Here is a 20,243-nt window from a genome sequence, read left to right on the forward strand (position 1 = left end):
ACAGGAGGGGAAACAGAACACTTACAAGGACCTGGACAACGATGTGATGCTGTCAAAAAGTCAAAGCCATTAGGCACACACCAAAGTATGTATATATGCGTCCTGCAGAGAGGGTCCGAAAATTGAAATCCGAGTAGACAACGACGAGAGACGTCGCACTCTTAACGCCCCCAAAAAACTAAAGCTAAATGAACAACGAATATCAGGCATACACTTCATTAGAGGGGAACTTTAAAAACCTGGCTAGAGGCAGACCGCAGGACATGCTTCAGAGGGGAGACAGATGCCTCATTGGCTTTGACAGGACACAACACACTTTCAGCCCCTTCAAGCCTGATTGCTGCGGTCGTCTGTCGCATGTCGCCGCATGTCCTGTTGGTCCTTTTTTTAGCCCCACCTGACAATATCAGCAAACATCTCTCGCCTGACAAGCAACAAGAAGCAAAAGCAACAACCAAATCAAAAAAAGTATATATACAACAAAAAAGTCAAAGGAAGGGAGCTGACAGGGAATACCCTTTAAGTAGAAAAGGGTTTAAGGATTTTTTAAGAGAGGAATTCAAAAGAGTTTATGTTTGTTTTAGTTTTCTCAACCATAAGTTGTTCTACTTATTATTAAACAAAAATACTTGCAAGTTAGCTGATTTAATTTCGAAAAACCTTTGATTAAGAAAGATGAAATATAAAAAAAAAAAAAAAAACATTCTTTTCCAGGAAAAACCTTTCTAAATCTTATTTATTCTAGTAATCTCCTGCAAAGGGTATTTCTTAGGCAGAACAAAAAACTAGAAAATTCCCCAATGAACAAGGACAAGAGATGCTTTAAGCCGCTGACAAAGCTCCACTAATACCGCTGCAATTAGCAGACGTGTGCACCTGTGCAAACAGCTGCCCAACAGGATCAGGAGCACAAAAAGGGACCACTGGCAAAGGGGGGCCACAGGACACAGGACACGGGACACAGGTACGTTGTCCACTCGACATGGCCCACAGCCAGGAGATTAGAGGCAAAGTTGTTTATGGCCAAAGGAGGCTACAGCTACGACTACGGCGACCGCCGGCGGCCAGGGATAAAGCATAATGAAAGTAATAAAGTTGACCAGTTCCCGGGCTCAAACTCAAAGTCAGCCGTGAGAGAGAGAGAAAGATCGGCGACTGGCGATAAAAACTTGAGTTCGAATTGGAGTTGGAGCATGTCCTGCCCCACTCTGAACTCTGAAAATTGCATGAGTTTTTCCGGCACCGCAACATCATTTCTGCACCGGAAAATATTGGCCAGAAAGGACAACACTTTCCAACCGGAGACCAGACGCTTTTATCGCCCATCGTTGATGTTCGCTGTTGTTTTTATTGAATATTCATAAATGGCCAAAAAGGAACAAGGAGCCAGGAGTCAGGACCACCAAGCAAAAGGATGTGTGTGTGTCCAGGCCAGGCCAGGCCTCAGCTGTTTGTGCCTGTCTGGCCATGTTTGAAATCAATATTTTATGCCCAGCTGCTGGTCAGGCAGAAGGAGAAAATGCACTACAAATAATATTATTAAATGGTAAATGGAAATTAAATGGAAAATAAATGTACAAATAAACTTGATCAGTTCTTAGCTTGATATATAATATACACTATAGAGCAAACTGAGATACTAAGTAATGCTCTTTTATTTCAGATTCTCTTCAATATACTTTTATTTTTTCAGTGACCTAAGCAAGTGCAACAGGAGGAAGTGCAGCTTGCAAATTAAAATGTGAACACATGTCTGAGTCTGAGTCTGATGCTGATGCTGGCCACACCCCAGACAATTTGGTCTTCGACCATCTCAATTGTGGTTGCCAAACCCCAGGCACTATATTTGTATATATCCATTTATTCTTCATCCTTTTTCAGTGTCCTTTGAATCTGGTTAGCAAAGATTTTGTTGCCTACTTAAGTGGGCAGAGTATGATGGGTTTTTTGTTGGAAATTATTAAGCAATTAGAACGCATGACTGACTGAGTGGATGCTGCATGGCAACGCATATCAAATTAACTAACAAATTGACTTGTCAAACTCTTTTCTGCTCGTCACCCACAACCCTCCTTGAAGGAAATTACAAACCATTAGGCAGCAGGATGACTCAAGAGAGAGTGGGGGCAAAAGGATTCACAATTATTAATGAAAAAGTTCCTTTAGAAATAAGGAAAAGCTTTCACCGCCAAAGCACGCACGACCAGCTGGCAATAATGAAGAAAACTGTAAGGGAAATGTAAGGGAAACTCCAATGGGAAACTGAAGCAACTGAACTAAGGACGAAAGGACGTGTATTGTAATTTTTATTCTCATGCCAAAGTCGAAATCATTTGATGCACACTTTATGGACCCGACAGAACATAATCATTATTATTATTATTATTTTTTTGGGCAACACGTAGCAAATTATGAATGAATGAAGGAATAAATGGATGGAGAAGTACATGGAGTAGTGAAGCAGAACCCAAGCTTCAGGCACTGAAGGGCCAATTGGCAGGCTTTGGTAATTGGCACTTGGCTGTGTGGCAGCCACATGTGGCACATGAGGCGACAAATATTAGTGGGTTCTCTAAGGAGTAAGTAAGAAACTGAGTAAACCACTGACAAGCTGAGCCGCAGCCCCAGGAGGGAAAGGAGAAACAGTTTATATATCCTTTTGGGTTGGCTAACTATCCCCGACTTTACTCTTCCTTTAAATAAGTTTAGTAAAAATAAAATCGTTTCAGAAAAACTCACCTGACTGAGCTCATCCCTTGAGCGTCGCGAACACTTGGGCAACAAAGCCTCCATATCGTCTTCGAAGGCTCCTCCATTGTGGGCCATATCCACCACATCATCTGCATCTGCATCCGGATCCATGCTGCTGCTCCGACGGCTATCACCATTCTGATTTTGGTTTTGATTCACCACATTCGAAGCGGATGTCATGGAGCTGACTAATCCGTTCGGGCTATTCGGATTCTTGTTGTTATTATTATTATTATTGAGATTGGCCTTGGCCAGGACACTCAGCTGCTGCTGTTGAGATTTCTGTGGCTGTGATTGTCCGCCATTGTGATGAATGTTGTTATTGATGTTCTTGCTGATTGCGGAATCCACAGTGGCGGCTGCCTCCAAGGACGAGGCTGTGGTGGAGCCCACAGATGGTAGTGGTTCGCTGGTTCTGCAGGGAATTAAAATAAGAAATATAATTAATAATAAGATAAGTATTTAAGGAAGCAAGTTTGGAATAAGAAAATTTACTAAAATAAATGTATTCATTTCACAATTAATTTCTTTATAGTGTTAAGGGGAATATTAATAAAAAAAAACATATTAAAATATATTGTACATAGAGTATAAAATATTCCTACATTTCAGTAACTATTAAATAATTAATATATACTTGAAAATTCTATTCTTTTAATACAAAAACAGTCTATAATTATATGCAATCAAGTGCTGTTCAATCTCTCCACTCGGTAAGAGTCTTAAGTCTTAAGTCTTAAAGTCTAAGCTCATATCCTGAATCCCGAACCCATTTGTCAGCTGCCAGTCCTTGGGCACCCTTAGTTGCCTGTCAAAAGGTTAATTTGCGACACATTTTCTTCCTTTTTTTTCATACTCGTCGCCAAAGTGGCTAAAATTCAAGACGAAGGTCGAAGTGCGAAGGATGCAAGGACTCGCACATCATCATGACGCCTCAAAGCGGGCAATTTTACGCCATTTTAACAATATTTCTACGATAGGACACAAATGTTATTAATGAATGTCTAGAGAATAGACGGGGAGAAAAGAGAAAAGCCCCACACAACAGCAAATAAAGTGGCAGCAAAAAAAAATATAAGAAAAGAAGTGCCGGCATGTGCGCACTTCCTGCTTCCTTCTTCCCGCTGATGGATCATCCCACTCCTTGAAGGACAAACAGAAGTGTTCATAAACAAGAAGAAGGCGAAAAAATGTTCGACTCAGCCATATGACAAGTTGTCAAACACTCTGACATAATCATGTCAAATTAACACGAAACAAACACGGACATCAACCACATGCAAGGACCTTTTGCTGGAGGACTCCCTGGACGGTTGGGTGGATAATAAAACACTTTTCAGAAATTAGGCGGCCTATAAAAACTCAAGGACACCGAAGGCAACCGAAACCCGCTTGAATTTATGAGGATTTATAGTACAAACAAAAGGCGAAGCGATAAACAAAATAGCAAAATGACAGCTTTGGGGTGGGATGGATATAGGAGTAGGAAAAGGACTTGGAGCAGGAGCAGGACTAGGAGTTGGCGTAGGACTATGACCACTGCCTCTACTGATGTAACGTATGGAAATGCCTCCACTTTTGGCAATTAAGATTAAGTGGCAATGACTACACAGGACCTAGGGGCCTGGGCCTGGGCCTGGGCCTTGGTCTAGGTCGGTGTCCTGTGGCGCGGCGGTTACTGTATGGATCCTGCTGATTGAAGGTCAATTGGGGCCATGAAATTAAGTGTACATGTCTGGGGAATTGAAGGGAGCAACCGTGAGTAATAGCTGGTTTATCCATACTTTGGCCAAGACCTTGAAATTTGTTATGATACAGAGGCAAAGATAATATAATAAACAAAACAAATAACTTGAACTTTTTTGTATATAAAAGTTTTACTTAGAACTTATATTAAACATAATATTTTAAGGATTCCTAGTCTTCTGTGAGTCTATTAAATTAACTTTTGGCTGCCTATACAGACAAATACTTTGAAGAGCAACCAAGAAACCACTTATACCCCACACATTTCTCTTTCTCAAAAAAAGAGCAAACATTTGAAGATTTCGCTTCCAGCTAACTCAATTATTGGGGGGCCTTACTGAAAATTTGAAAAGTTTGGCCCTCAAACCACTCATTCCCCGGAGTAGCAGCAGCACAATCACAGTTGGCCCGAAAATTGTCAAAAGTTTTTCAGCTCCTCTTGCTGCCCCATGAATATTTACACTGGAGGGAAAGGCTCTCTCTGCCGGGTCTAAATCAAAGTGTGGAAAGCAAAACAAAAAAAAAAGGAAGCATATGTACAACAAAGGCACAGGATATATGGGGATGCGGGTGGTATGGTCTCTTCACTGCCACCAGGATGCGGTTGGATTGGATTGGATTCGAAACTTGTAGAAGGAGTGAGAGATGGAAGTGCAGGGCGTATGCAAATTAGTTGTGACAGCTTTCAAAAAGTTCAACATAGTTGTCAATGGATGCGATGGAAGCCGCCAGAGGAGTCCAGAGAGTGCTCCGTCCTCCCTTCTTGCTCCTCTCCATTTGACAGACGACACACCAAATATGTGTGTGTGTGCAAAAGGAGTTCAGTGCGTTCAAAGTTCACACAACTGCACTTCTGAGTTGGGGGGAGGGGTGTGGGAGCAGGACCTGGAGTAGGACCAAGCAGTTAACCCCATGTCTATGCCCTCGGGACTCTAGGAGGGCCACAAACCCAACCGTTTTTGATATGGTAATGTGGCAATGGCAGTGCGTGTGTGGAATGCTCCATTATTAGATTTTTACTCGCTTCAAACCAAAGCTGAAAAGGCCAACTTAGTGGAGGAGTAGGAGCCAGAGCAGGAGCAGAAGGAAGCTGCAGCTGCCTCGCCGGGAGTGCCATAAAGTAGTATTACTAATTAAGTTGTGTATTATGCATGTGCAGCTACAGGGAGATGAGAAATGGATTGGTCTGTCGGGAACGGCTCAGGGGATTCCTCCAGCTCAATGGCAGGATGCCTGAAGTGACTCAACTCAACTCAACTCAACTCGACTCGACTCGAGCAGCCAGTTGACATCGTTTAGCAAACAATGCAGCCACGACAGGGAGAGCGTCACTACTAGGACCTCACAGGAGGTGAAGTCACAGGAGAAGAGGAGTCGACTGCCAAGTGTTTGTGGTTAGATAAACTGGAGGAGCTTCTTTAGAGACTGGGTCACTTTTTGTTGCTGTCAAGAGAGGAGTAGGAGAAGGCCTATTGATAACTAAGAAGAAGGAAGTGCAAGTCACTTGATTTTCTCTACAAAAAGGATGGCTCTTTTTAGGCTTAAAAGGATGTAAAGTTGATGTATAGAAAATTCAGCAATATATATATAATTTACTATTTAAATCCGGCAAACTCACCTCGCCTTGGCATGACCCTTGAATTGGGACACCTCGGCGTAACGCCGTCCCAGCGGCACTTCCTGGGGACTCAACAGGGCATCGCATAAAGCACCGCTGACTGGTGTGGCTGTTGGATCTGTTGATCCAACTGGCAGACTCATCCCCTTGAGCAGACGATTAACTGGCAGCTCTCCACCAGAAGATCTTAGCTGTTCCGGCTCCGAATTCCGATTGGCAAAGTTTTTGAGTTGCTCACGCAATGAGTAATCCGCAGAGCTGCAGCAGGAGGTGGATTCCGAGGCGGAGGATGAGCTGGAGGAGGAGTGGCACCTTGGCGAGGGTGATGGTGATGATGCAGGTGAGTGGAGCTCCTGGCCTGTGTTGCCATTCTGTAGATCCTGGTAAGCAGCATGGGCATCCACATCGGAGCCACTGGTGCTACTAGACGATGAGGAGGCGGACGACACAGAGCTAGACTGATTACTTTGGCTGGTGGTGTTGGACACACAGCTATCCATGCTGGCCACAGAGTTCCGATTGTTACCATTCTCCCGGCTCTTAGACTCCACCTGCACCTCTTCATTTGTGCTCCGAACATCATCCACCTGCTGGGGCACAATTATGAGGGATGTGCGCTTCCTTAATGTATCATCCTTGGCGTTCATATTCTGTTTTAGAGTCTTATCCGATTTGGTGGTATACACAATGACCTCTACTTTGGAGGAGGCATCTGAGGGGGAGACCACTGCTGATCCTGCTGCCGGTGATATACTGGTTTCATGCGACATCCTGTTAAAATGTCCTTAAGCATTAGGATTCCATATTTGAGTGTCTTGAGGAAATGAAAAATTGATGCTACCAACACATTTTGCAACTCCATATATAAAGAGTACACACCACACACACACACACATTTGTGTGCCACAATCTTTTATATTGATTTCGACATTTAATACCCAGCCCTCCTGTATTCATATCCATATCCGATTCCCTTCAACCCGGACACGTTGTGTCTCTTAAAAATGTTATTACCAATAAATATATATGCCAAGAAATATCAAGTTTACCGAGTATTATATAACTGCAAAGCACTTGATGTGGATATCCGCATAAAATGGTAACACCTGCTCACTGTCTGACACCGTCTGAAGATGATTCTAAAGGGGACTTGGCTTCCAAAAACCAACAGACAGTTGAAGGATCTGTTCTTATGAGTAAAAATCTTTTAAAATCCACATACCCCATATTCTTGTAAGTAAAAATCTTTAAAAATATGAATAACTAAAGCCAAATTCTGGGGAATTTCGAAGCAAAATCATAAACATAAGACACAAAATTATATTTATGCTTAAAGCATTATTCAAACGATTGACATGTGCACTTCCCCCTCTGCGGTTTTTATGAACTTTTTAACCATAATTCCATCTTGTGTGTTTGAGTGCCTGTCCTCTCTCTCTTCTCGCAAGCAGTATCAATTTCGTTTTGTTGAAAAAAATATAATATTATGCTTTTTATAGAGGCAAATACTAAACGAGAAGCCAAAAGGTGACCCCTGGTCTGGCCAGAATGACTGAATGAATGGCCCATATTTGTATGTGAAGCATGCTGGCTTTTGTAAACAGTTTGTGGCGATAAGCAATTACAAACATTTGCTGTTGGCTTTGTTTTGACATCAAAAGAAATGGAAAGAAACCCCAGCAGAAGCAATAATAATAATAAAAAGAACATGTATGAGCGACCACGAAGATATATACTATATATATCCAGAGCAAAAAAAAACATTATCCAAAAGCAGAGCAAAGCGAAGCACGATTGAAAACCAAAGTGGGTTTCGTTTTGCGTTGTTGTGGTCGAGTGAATACTTAATTTATTTATTTTCTGTTCATCCAAATGGAGTATGTATTTATGTATGACGCGGGTTATGTTTGGTAAATGTATATATGTAAATATATCTGCATCTTTCGTCATTCAACTAATCAAATATTGTCCAGTTTTGTTAGCTTTATTTTATGGGATTTGTCGCAGATTTCTTTTATCATGAAAAACCCACTTCAAAGGCAATGAAATTTATGTAAAAGAATAGAAAAAATTGTTTAATTTTCAGGGGTAACTTTTAGCTAAGATATTTCTTAATAAGACTTTATAGATCATTTTTATTAAATTTTTAATCAACAATATTTCTTAATAGGACTTTCTGTTTCTTTTCCCTTTGCTACTTTTGGGCCACGACTCATAATACATTTATAGGACAAACTCTTATATTTAAGTGCATCCTACAAACAGATTTACTAACCAATTACCATCATCACATGTGCATAAACCTATATGGAACACGGAAAACAGATTTATGTAGGCTACACTTTCACGATTTCGCCGTTTCAGTCGTGCTCTGTTTCGATTTTAAATGCAGACAGAATGCAGCTACAAACTACAAACAACAAGGGGGGAAAATATATATAGTATAAAATATATATTGCCGCATTTCGCAATTACCTGAATCACTTGACGAGCAAGCGGTGACAACAAATGCAATTACATTCATTACAATCAAATAGAGAGACAGCTTCGTGTTCGACATATTCGAAGCTATTCTATTACAAACGAGCCTTGTTGTTGTGCGGCCTGAAGCCACTACGAAAGATATTCCATACATTTATGATTCCGAATACGATTCTGATTCATTTCGCTGACAGAGGTTCCCTTGTAAATACATTTCCATAAATTGTCTCGCCTTCAATTGGTTTTGGATTCCAACTGGGAGAATCTTCAGTCCTCGATTGCCAACATAAGCTCCAACACTGCCTTATGAACTATGCAAACTTTATATTCGTGGTCTTGGTTTCAGTATCTCTGTTTTCCTCACTCTGTGTGTTGTTGATTATTATGCAAAGTGTGAAACGCAATTGTCAACAAATTGTCAACCAAAGTTGGAATAGTTGAGCAGTTTTTTATATTTATGCCCGGTACTTGAGAATATAAGCTATAAAGTCAGCATATTTAAAGACTTGCATGGGAAATATGCAAATATAAAATAGAAATGATCGCATTTCAATTCTAAACTCAAGTTTAAGTGCTATAAAATAATGTTTTTCGGTATTATTGAATAGCTATTCCAACTATTAAAACCTTTTCATCTCGAATTTCTTAAAATCATTTATTAATCATCTATTTAAACCATTTTGTCATCCCAAATTCCAAATAATATTATTGGGTATCTTTAATTCGACTACAGCGTTTAGTTTTCTATCCATTTTAAAATGAAGGCAGGAGGGCAGGGCATTTATTTGGATCCATTTGGGCTGGATGCCAGCGAAGCTTGACGTGATTTTCAGTGCTTCGTGCAATGGCGTGTTTTTGGATCAAATTTTGCCGCTGTGTTTGCCATTTTCGATTTGTTCTTCTTATGGAATTATTATTATAAAAACAAACAATATAAAAATATACAATGAATGATGATTGAGTAACTATAGAGCTATAAATGATTTCTCTAGCAAACCTTCCTCTAATCCTAGCAATTTATAGTAATATCTTGGGAGTTATAAAGTAAATGCAAGTCAATAAAAGGGAAATTAAAACCACAAAGATATAGAATATCATGAATACTATACAACCATATATTCCCTTAAAATATCTGTGCTTGTGACACATAACTATGTCTTTGTCCTTTAGCATTTACTAGATTTGATTCATCATCATTATCATCATACATATTTATATATTGATTAAGGTAATCTATTGCAGCATCCTATGATTCATACTCATATTCATCTTCGATATTAATCCCAATCATCAACTTCGGCTCGTGTCACCGTATCCGAAACAAGCATAAATATGCAATGTGTAATTTTTTATAGCCAATTCCCCATTGTTCTACTTGCGGTAAGTGCATCTTTCGTACCGAAAGCAATTAAAACCATCCCATGAATGTGATTCATATGCGAGTGAGTGGAGTGAATAATGAATGAGTGCTTATCGCTTGCTCAACGAAAACCGAAAACGAAAAAAAGCAGTGAAAAAAAGAATGCTCCCCAACCTATTGCTTCTGGGGATTCCATAAGTGGAATGCAATAAACTTGGAGCATGGCCCCCCAGCTCCCTTTCGTTTATTTTTCTCGTTCAAAAGTCAAAAATATTATTTTTTATATTTATTTCTCATCCATATGTGACTCTGTGTGTGTGTGGGCAGTCCCTAAAACACGTTCCACGTTTCTTTTTTTTCTCATTTTGTGTTTAGTAATTTTTCAATTTTTCTCTTTGGATATGGGGGATGTGGTTTTTGGTTTTTTTTCGGGAGGGTGGGATCTGCTCTGGTGGTTGCTTTTTGTCTGCCTTGTTACTACAAATTATCGGCGGTACGCTCGGCACGTGCGCGACGTGTTTCACAAAGCATTGGGGGTTTCCTAAGGTTTTCCCTCTCCAAGAGGTGAAGGGGCGGGCAGCACTAACGCACCCCCACATCGCCCATCTCTCTACACCCTCCTTGTGCGGATTTAGTGTAATTGATTTCACATTGCAATGAATGCGTTTGCTGCGTGCCGGTCTCAGAGCTCTCAGCTCTTTGATTGTTTGACTTTAGAAGACCCTGTTCTGGGTTTCTAAATCTTCAAAATATATTATATGATATAAATCAATATATTCTATGAGGATGAAAACACAACTTAAACCTATACTATGGTTTAAAGTTACTATGATTAGTATGTATCTTTCAACAGTAAGTATCTATGAGCAACTCTGACCAGTAACTTTCTATGACCAGTAAGTAAGTATGATCAGTTACTAACTTTGAACACTGATAAACAATGACTTGCAACTTTTGTAACACAACACATTACTAAGACGTGGCCGGCAGCAGTCACTTCGTTCCGGGGATGTTTGAACAAGTTGGGAATCATATGTACAGATGTGCGAGATTTGTTTTGGAACAAATTTAAAGCAAGCTATTTCAATGAAACTATGGAGTTATTCACCTATATAATTTTACTAGTATATAAGTCGGAGCATGGCGGATCGGTGGACTATATATATATATATATATATAGCTCCCATAGGAACGATCGGATAATTTAAGAAAAAAAAAAACTATGAACAGTAAGTAATTCTGAATAGTAAGTAGCTATGATCAGTAAGTAGCTATGGGCATTAATTAACTCTGAACGGTGAGTATCTATGACCAGTAAGTAACTATGATCAGGAAGTATCTATAGCAAGTATGTAAGTATGTATGATCAGTTACTAACTTTGAACACTAATAAACAATGACTTGCAACTTTTGTAACATCACATTTCTAAGATGTGGCCGGCAGCAGTCACTTCGTTCCGGGGATGTTTGAACAAGTTGGGAATCATATGTACAGATGTGCGAGATTTGTTTTGGAACAAATTTAAAGCAAGCTATTTGAATGAAACTGTGGAGTTATTTGTCTATATAATTTTAATAGTATATAAGTCGGAGCATGGCGGATCGGTGGACTATATATATATATATATATATATAGCTCCCATAGGAACGATCGGATAATTTAAGAAAAAAAACTATGAGCAGTAAGTAATTCTGAACAGTGAGTAGCTATGATCAGTAAGTAGCTATGAGCATTAATTAACTCTGAACAGTGAGTATCTATGACCAGTAAGTAACTATGATCAGGAAGTATCTATAGCAAGTATGTAAGTATGTATGATCAGTTACTAACTTTGAACACTGATAAACAATGACTTGCAACTTTTGTAACACAACACATTACTAAGACGTGGCCGGCAGCAGTCACTTCGTTCCGGGGATGCTAGAACAAGTTGAGAATCATATGCACAGATATGCGAGATTTGATTTGGAACAAATTTAAAGCAAGCTAACAATCGGATAATTTAAGAAAAAAAAACTATGAGCAGTAAGTAATTCTGAATAGTGAGTAGCTATGATCAGTAAGTAGCTATGAGCATTAATTAACTCTGAACAGTGAGTATCTATGACCATTAAGTAACTATGATCAGGAAGTATCTATAGCAAGTATGTAAGTATGTATGATCAGTTACTAACTTTGAACACTGATAAACAATGACTTGCAACTTTTGTAACATCACATTTCTAAGATGTGGCCGGCAGCAGTCACTTCGTTCCGGGGATGTTTGAACAAGTTGGGAATCATATGTACAGATGTGCGAGATTTGTTTTGGAACAAATTTAAAGCAAGCTATTTCAATGAAACTATGGAGTTATTCACCTATATAATTTTACTAGTATATAAGTCGGAGCATGGCGGATCGGTGGACTATATATATATATATATATATATATAGCTCCCATAGGAACGATCGGATAATTTAAGAAAAAAAAACTATGAGCAGTAAGTAACTCTGAATAGTAAGTAGCTATGAGCATTAATTAACTCTGAACAGTGAGTATCTATGACCAGTAAATAACTATGATCAGGAAGTATCTATAGCAAGTATGTAAGTATGTATGATCAGTTACTAACTTTGAACACTGATAAACAATGACTTGCAACTTTTATAACACAACACATTACTAAGACGTGGCCGGCAGCAGTCACTTCGTTCCGGGGATGTTTGAACAAGTTGGGAATCATATGTACAGATGTGCGAGATTTGTTTTGGAACAAATTTAAAGCAAGCTATTTGAATGAAACTGTGGAGTTATTTCTCTATATAATTTTAATAGTATATAAGTCGGAGCATGGCGGATCGGTGGACTATATATATATATAAATAGCTCCCATAGGAACGATCGGATAATTTAAGAAAAAAAAAACTATGAGCAGTAAGTAACTCTGAATAGTAAGTAGCTATGAGCATTAATTAACTCTGAACAGTGAGTATCTATGACCTGTAAATAACTATGATCAGAAAGTATCTATAGCAAGTATGTAAGTATGTATGATCAGTTACTAACTTTGAACACTGATAAACAATGACTTGCAACTTTTATAACACAACACATTACTAAGACGTGGCCGGCAGCAGTCACTTCGTTCCGGGGATGTTTGAACAAGTTGGGAATCATATGTACAGATGTGCGAGATTTGTTTTGGAACAAATTTAAAGCAAGCTATTTGAATGAAACTGTGGAGTTATTTCTCTATATAATTTTAATAGTATATAAGTCGGAGCATGGCGGATCGGTGGACTATATATATATATATATATATATATATAGCTCCCATAGGAACGATCGGATAATTTAAGAAAAAAAAAAACTATGAGCAGTAAGTAACTCTGAATAGTAAGTAGCTATGAGCATTAATTAACTCTGAACAGTGAGTATCTATGACCAGTAAATAACTATGATCAGGAAGTATCTATAGCAAGTATGTAAGTATGTATGATCAGTTACTAACTTTGAACACTGATAAACAATGACTTGCAACTTTTATAACACAATACATTACTAAGACGTGGCCGGCAGCAGTCACTTCGTTCCGGGGATGTTTGAACAAGTTGGGAATCATATGTACAGATGTGCGAGATTTGTTTTGGAACAAATTTAAAGCAAGCTATTTCAATGAAACTATGGAGTTATTCACCTATATAATTTTACTAGTATATAAGTCGGAGCATGGCGGATCGGTGGACTATATATATATATATATATATATATAGCTCCCATAGGAACGATCGGATAATTTAAGAAAAAAAAACTATGAGCAGTAAGTAACTCTGAATAGTAAGTAGCTATGAGCATTAATTAACTCTGAACAGTGAGTATCTATGACCAGTAAATAACTATGATCAGGAAGTATCTATAGCAAGTATGTAAGTATGTATGATCAGTTACTAACTTTGAACACTGATAAACAATGACTTGCAACTTTTATAACACAACACATTACTAAGACGTGGCCGGCAGCAGTCACTTCGTTCCGGGGATGTTTGAACAAGTTGGGAATCATATGTACAGATGTGCGAGATTTGTTTTGGAACAAATTTAAAGCAAGCTATTTGAATGAAACTGTGGAGTTATTTCTCTATATAATTTTAATAGTATATAAGTCGGAGCATGGCGGATCGGTGGACTATATATATATATAAATAGCTCCCATAGGAACGATCGGATAATTTAAGAAAAAAAAAAACTATGAGCAGTAAGTAACTCTGAATAGTAAGTAGCTATGAGCATTAATTAACTCTGAACAGTGAGTATCTATGACCAGTAAATAACTATGATCAGGAAGTATCTATAGCAAGTATGTAAGTATGTATGATCAGTTACTAACTTTGAACACTAATAAACAATGACTTGCAACTTTTGTAACATCACATTTCTAAGATGTGGCCGGCAGCAGTCACTTCGTTCCGGGGATGTTTGAACAAGTTGGGAATCATATGTACAGATGTGCGAGATTTGTTTTGGAACAAATTTAAAGCAAGCTATTTGAATGAAACTGTGGAGTTATTTGTCTATATAATTTTAATAGTATATAAGTCGGAGCATGGCGGATCGGTGGACTATATATATATATATATATATAGCTCCCATAGGAACGATCGGATAATTTAAGAAAAAAAAAACTATGAGCAGTAAGTAACTCTGAATAGTAAGTAGCTATGAGCATTAATTAACTCTGAACAGTGAGTATCTATGACCTGTAAATAACTATGATCAGAAAGTATCTATAGCAAGTATGTAAGTATGTATGATCAGTTACTAACTTTGAACACTGATAAACAATGACTTGCAACTTTTATAACACAACACATTACTAAGACGTGGCCGGCAGCAGTCACTTCGTTCCGGGGATGTTTGAACAAGTTGGGAATCATATGTACAGATGTGCGAGATTTGTTTTGGAACAAATTTAAAGCAAGCTATTTGAATGAAACTGTGGAGTTATTTCTCTATATAATTTTAATAGTATATAAGTCGGAGCATGGCGGATCGGTGGACTATATATATATATAAATAGCTCCCATAGGAACGATCGGATAATTTAAGAAAAAAAAAACTATGAGCAGTAAGTAACTCTGAATAGTAAGTAGCTATGAGCATTAATTAACTCTGAACAGTGAGTATCTATGACCTGTAAATAACTATGATCAGAAAGTATCTATAGCAAGTATGTAAGTATGTATGATCAGTTACTAACTTTGAACACTGATAAACAATGACTTGCAACTTTTATAACACAACACATTACTAAGACGTGGCCGGCAGCAGTCACTTCGTTCCGGGGATGTTTGAACAAGTTGGGAATCATATGTACAGATGTGCGAGATTTGTTTTGGAACAAATTTAAAGCAAGCTATTTGAATGAAACTGTGGAGTTATTTCTCTATATAATTTTAATAGTATATAAGTCGGAGCATGGCGGATCGGTGGACTATATATATATATAAATAGCTCCCATAGGAACGATCGGATAATTTAAGAAAAAAAAAAACTATGAGCAGTAAGTAACTCTGAATAGTAAGTAGCTATGAGCATTAATTAACTCTGAACAGTGAGTATCTATGACCTGTAAATAACTATGATCAGAAAGTATCTATAGCAAGTATGTAAGTATGTATGATCAGTTACTAACTTTGAACACTGATAAACAATGACTTGCAACTTTTATAACACAACACATTACTAAGACGTGGCCGGCAGCAGTCACTTCGTTCCGGGGATGTTTGAACAAGTTGGGAATCATATGTACAGATGTGCGAGATTTGTTTTGGAACAAATTTAAAGCAAGCTATTTGAATGAAACTGTGGAGTTATTTCTCTATATAATTTTAATAGTATATAAGTCGGAGCATGGCGGATCGGTGGACTATATACATATATAAATAGCTCCCATAGGAACGATCGGATAATTTAAGAAAAAAAAAAACTATGAGCAGTAAGTAACTCTGAATAGTAAGTAGCTATGAGCATTAATTAACTCTGAACAGTGAGTATCTATGACCAGTAAATAACTATGATCAGGAAGTATCTATAGCAAGTATGTAAGTATGTATGATCAGTTACTAACTTTGAACACTGATAAACAATGACTTGCAACTTTTATAACACAATACATTACTAAGACGTGGCCGGCAGCAGTCACTTCGTTCCGGGGATGTTTGAACAAGTTGGGAATCATATGTACAGATGTGCGAGATTTGTTTTGGAACAAATTTAAAGCAAGCTATTTCAATGAAACTATGGAGTTATTCACCTATATAATTTTACTAGTATATAAGTCGGAGCATGGCGGATCGGTGGACTATATATATATATATATATATAGCTCCCATAGGAACGATCGGATAATTTAAGAAAAAAAAACTATGAGCAGTAAGTAACTCAGAATAGTAAGTAGCTATGAGCATTAATTAACTCTGAACAGTGAGTATCTATGACCTGTAAATAACTATGATCAGAAAGTATCTATAGCAAGTATGTAAGTATGTATGATCAGTTACTAACTTTGAACACTAATAAACAATGACTTGCAACTTTTATAACACAATACATTACTAAGACGTGGCCGGCAGCAGTCACTTCGTTCCGGGGATGTTTGAACAAGTTGGGAATCATATGTACAGATGTGCGAGATTTGTTTTGGAACAAATTTAAAGCAAGCTATTTCAATGAAACTATGGAGTTATTCACCTATATAATTTTACTAGTATATAAGTCGGAGCATGGCGGATCGGTGGACTATATATATATATATATATATATATATAGCTCCCATAGGAACGATCGGATAATTTAAGAAAAAAAAAAACTATGAGCAGTAAGTAACTCTGAATAGTAAGTAGCTATGAGCATTAATTAACTCTGAACAGTGAGTATCTATGACCAGTAAGTAACTATGATCAGGAAGTATCTATAGCAAGTATGTAAGTATGTATAATCAGTTACTAACTTTGAACACTGATAAACAATGACTTGCAACTTTTGTAACACAACACATTTTTAAGACGTGGCCGGCAGCAGTCACATTTGTTTTGGAAGCAAGCTATTTCAATGAAACTATGGAGTTATATATCTATATAATTTTACTAGTATATAAGTCGGAGCATGGCGGATCGGTGAACTATATATATATATATATATATATATAGCTCCCATAGGAACGATCGGATAATTTAATAAAAAAAAACTATGAGCTGTAAGTAATTCTGAATAGTTAGTATCTCTGAATAGTAAGTAGCTATGAGCATTAATTAACTCTGAACAGTGAGTATCTATGACCATTAAGTATCTATGACCAGTAAGTAACTATGATCAGGAAGTATCTATAGCAAGTATGTAAGTATGTATAAAGCTGTTATCGGAACGATAAAATAATTTATCTTCGATAAACAAATATTTAAGCAATATTTGCACAAATATCTCCAAGAACAACATAAAAGCTGATTTCGGAAATCACAACATTGTATGAAAATCAGAACAGGGTCCATATGTATTTCGCTATGTTGACTGTGGTGACAACATTAGCCAAATTGATTTCGACAGCATTCGTTGGTCATTGAGATCCCCTGCTACCCCTCGACCACACTCCCAAACTCTCAAGGCCTAAGCAATCCACCTACAAGATATGGTGTTTGTTATCCACATCCCACGCCCACAAAGTGTCCCCCAAAATGCGCTGTGGAATGCCAGACGTTGTGGCATTCGTTTACAACAAAACTCAAAAGAGCAAAGAATCGAGGGGCAACAGCGACTACCAAGTGGCAGTGTTATCTAAATAAATATGTGGCCTGCGACATGAGTCTATAAATTATGTAAAATGTACAGATTCGTTTATTTTGATGCGTTTCCCTATGCTCCACTCTCTATCTCTCTTTATAATTTCTGGTGTTTGGAAATTTGTTGTTAAATTTGATTTTCGTTTTTCATTCGAGGTTTTTATGAATTTTTAATTTGTTTGCTGGGATTTGGTTGAATGAAAATTTCACACTCTTGCCTGGAGGGGCAATTTGTGTGATTTGTGGACTAAAAACACAACGGAAAAGAGTTCAGGCTTTCAGTATATCCAGTATATCCATATATATATGTGTGAAATATAAATTGGATTGGAAATTTCATCGAATCGACTTAAGGTGTCGTTCAAAATAGCCGAGAGATACAAATTGCTGCGGGTATCTTGTTTATCTATGTATCTGTGGGTGGATCGAACTTGAAGTGTATCGCATGCAAATGCCTAGATACATTCGTGGGTGTTGTGTCGTTTTTCCAGCTGATTTGCTTTAGAAGTGGCCACAAGCTGTTTGCTTTGAACTGAACTCATTTGTTATCCAACCGATACACTTTTTGATGTGTGAATGCCTAACCAAACTGGACAGGGAGTATCTTTATGCATTATAGATATAATAATATTTAATATCTTACCACCTACATAGTTTCTTAACCCAGAAAAGCATGTATCTTAATACAATGAACTCTCATTTATTTGCACGATACTTTCCGCCTCGATTTCATCTATTTTTGTGCCAAAAAGCCAGCCCAGTGACTAATGGGTTGCCTCACGCAGCCAAAAAGGAAACAAAATTTGCCGCTTACACAATTTTGTATCTAACAGATACGCCGGCAAACTCAATTTGCTTTGGATTCGGAATCGGGATTTGGATGTCGATGTGGATTTTGGATGCTGGTGAAAGGCGCTCTGGAAAAATACATATATACATATATATCGGCACGCGCAACATACAGAGGCGTTGAAATATTTACGATGAGCGGGTAGAAATGCAGCCTAAGCTAAATTTGTGGCCGCCTGTCTCTCCTGCATTGTATCTTACGGTTTGTAGCTGCAAAAGTTGACCGTACAATGGAGCCACAAACTGCACACACAAAAATATGAAAGTGCAACAACAGCAGCAGCAGCAGCAGATACAACAACATCGAAATACAGAAGCATATTTAAGCAAAAACAAAATACAAAAACATTACAAAAAGAGGAGGAAAAAAAACCTGCTAAGCAACTTTTACGCTGCGCCCTCATGGAACGCAAGTGGATGCCATTGGCAGCTACGAACAACTAAGAACACATTTTGCCCATGACCTCGACACTGTAATACCTTGTAATATAATCAAAATAATAACTATTTATGTTAATATACCTTTCTGGAAATATTTAAAACCTTAACGGGTTACTTTTAAACTTTTTCCTGCCTTTTTCTGTTCAAAAAAACTAAAACTCTACAAATATGGGGTATTAAAATTACAATTACAATGTTATATCCTGTAATGTGATGAAAATACTAACAATTCATTGATTTAATATACATTTTTGATAATTTTTAATGCTTTTACGAATTACTTTTTAACTTTTTCCAGATTTTTCCTTTTGAAAGTAAGTTTCAGTTTGTTTATGCTTCTGGTCAGAGCTACTTAAGTTCGTTTATGCATTTACAACTCTAAAAATAAAGGGTATTAAAAATTACAATACCAACGGTAACTTACAGCAAGCCCAGCTAAAGCAAAATACAAAACAAAGGGGAAAAAATGCAAAAACTGCAATAATAAAGGAAAAGAGTAAATAAATAAATAAAACGAAATAAAAACGTTAAGTAAAATCGGTTTGCAAAGCATAATGAAAGCAGCAACGTTGCTGTCCATTGGGGAAATTAACATGTAGCCGAAGCCCAACGTTATTTTATTTTTTTCTTGTTCCCCTGCCAAGACGTCACAAGTTCTAATTGGAGAGACGAGGCGAGACGAGTCTTAACTGGCCAACCGATCGAGTGGGGAAATCGAGGGATCCAGAAGATTGCCCCAACTGGGCGTGTTGGGGGCTCTAATTAAAGAGAAATATGCACATACAGCAGCACAGTTCAGTCCATCGGTCATAATCCATAAAGATCACTTAACGAGGCGAAATGGGGATTCGTTAACGATCACTTCCATTCCCAGAGTTGTAAACATTGTTGAAATCAATTGATTGCAACTAGAGAGACTATATTTTGTGATCAATTTATAGGGAATATATATAAAGAAGTTCTTCATTATGGAAAATATGTTAAATATGGGACTGATTTATGTGACTAATCTATATAAATTATTATTATTATACTTTAATAGAGCCACAAGATCGTAATCATGCAAATTGATAAGCATTCAGCTACTGATCGATCATGCATCATACAAATTGGTAAAGTGATCCTCCAAAAGACTGTAAAGACATGATCGATCAGATGAACAGCCCACGTATTCCCAGAT

The 20,243-nt window shown here is 37.7% G+C and overlaps 1 protein-coding gene across 3 annotated transcripts in view; it reads right to left on the bottom strand.

Moving 5' to 3' along the window:
* The window catches only part of spri (Src homology 2 domain-containing protein sprint), a 133,121-nt gene that overhangs the window by 31,644 nt on the left and 81,234 nt on the right, over positions 1–20,243 (bottom strand). Inside the window, exons 3-4 of one of the 3 annotated variants that reach the window (XM_020950129.2) lie at positions 6,116–6,886; positions 2,740–3,166 (exon numbers count right to left, since the gene is read on the bottom strand). In XM_020950129.2, coding sequence (XP_020805788.2) covers positions 2,740–3,166; positions 6,116–6,886 — 1,198 coding nt within the window. Of the gene's footprint in view, positions 1–2,739; positions 3,167–6,115; positions 7,871–20,243 lie in introns of those variants that run through there. The other 2 variants (XM_020950131.2, XM_020950128.2) reach the window with 2 other exon arrangements.

The sequence above is a fragment of the Drosophila serrata genome, unplaced genomic scaffold (genome assembly GCF_035046125.1).
Source record: "Drosophila serrata isolate PLE 108 unplaced genomic scaffold, ASM3504612v1 contig_276, whole genome shotgun sequence".
NCBI lineage: Eukaryota > Metazoa > Arthropoda > Insecta > Diptera > Drosophilidae > Drosophila > Drosophila serrata.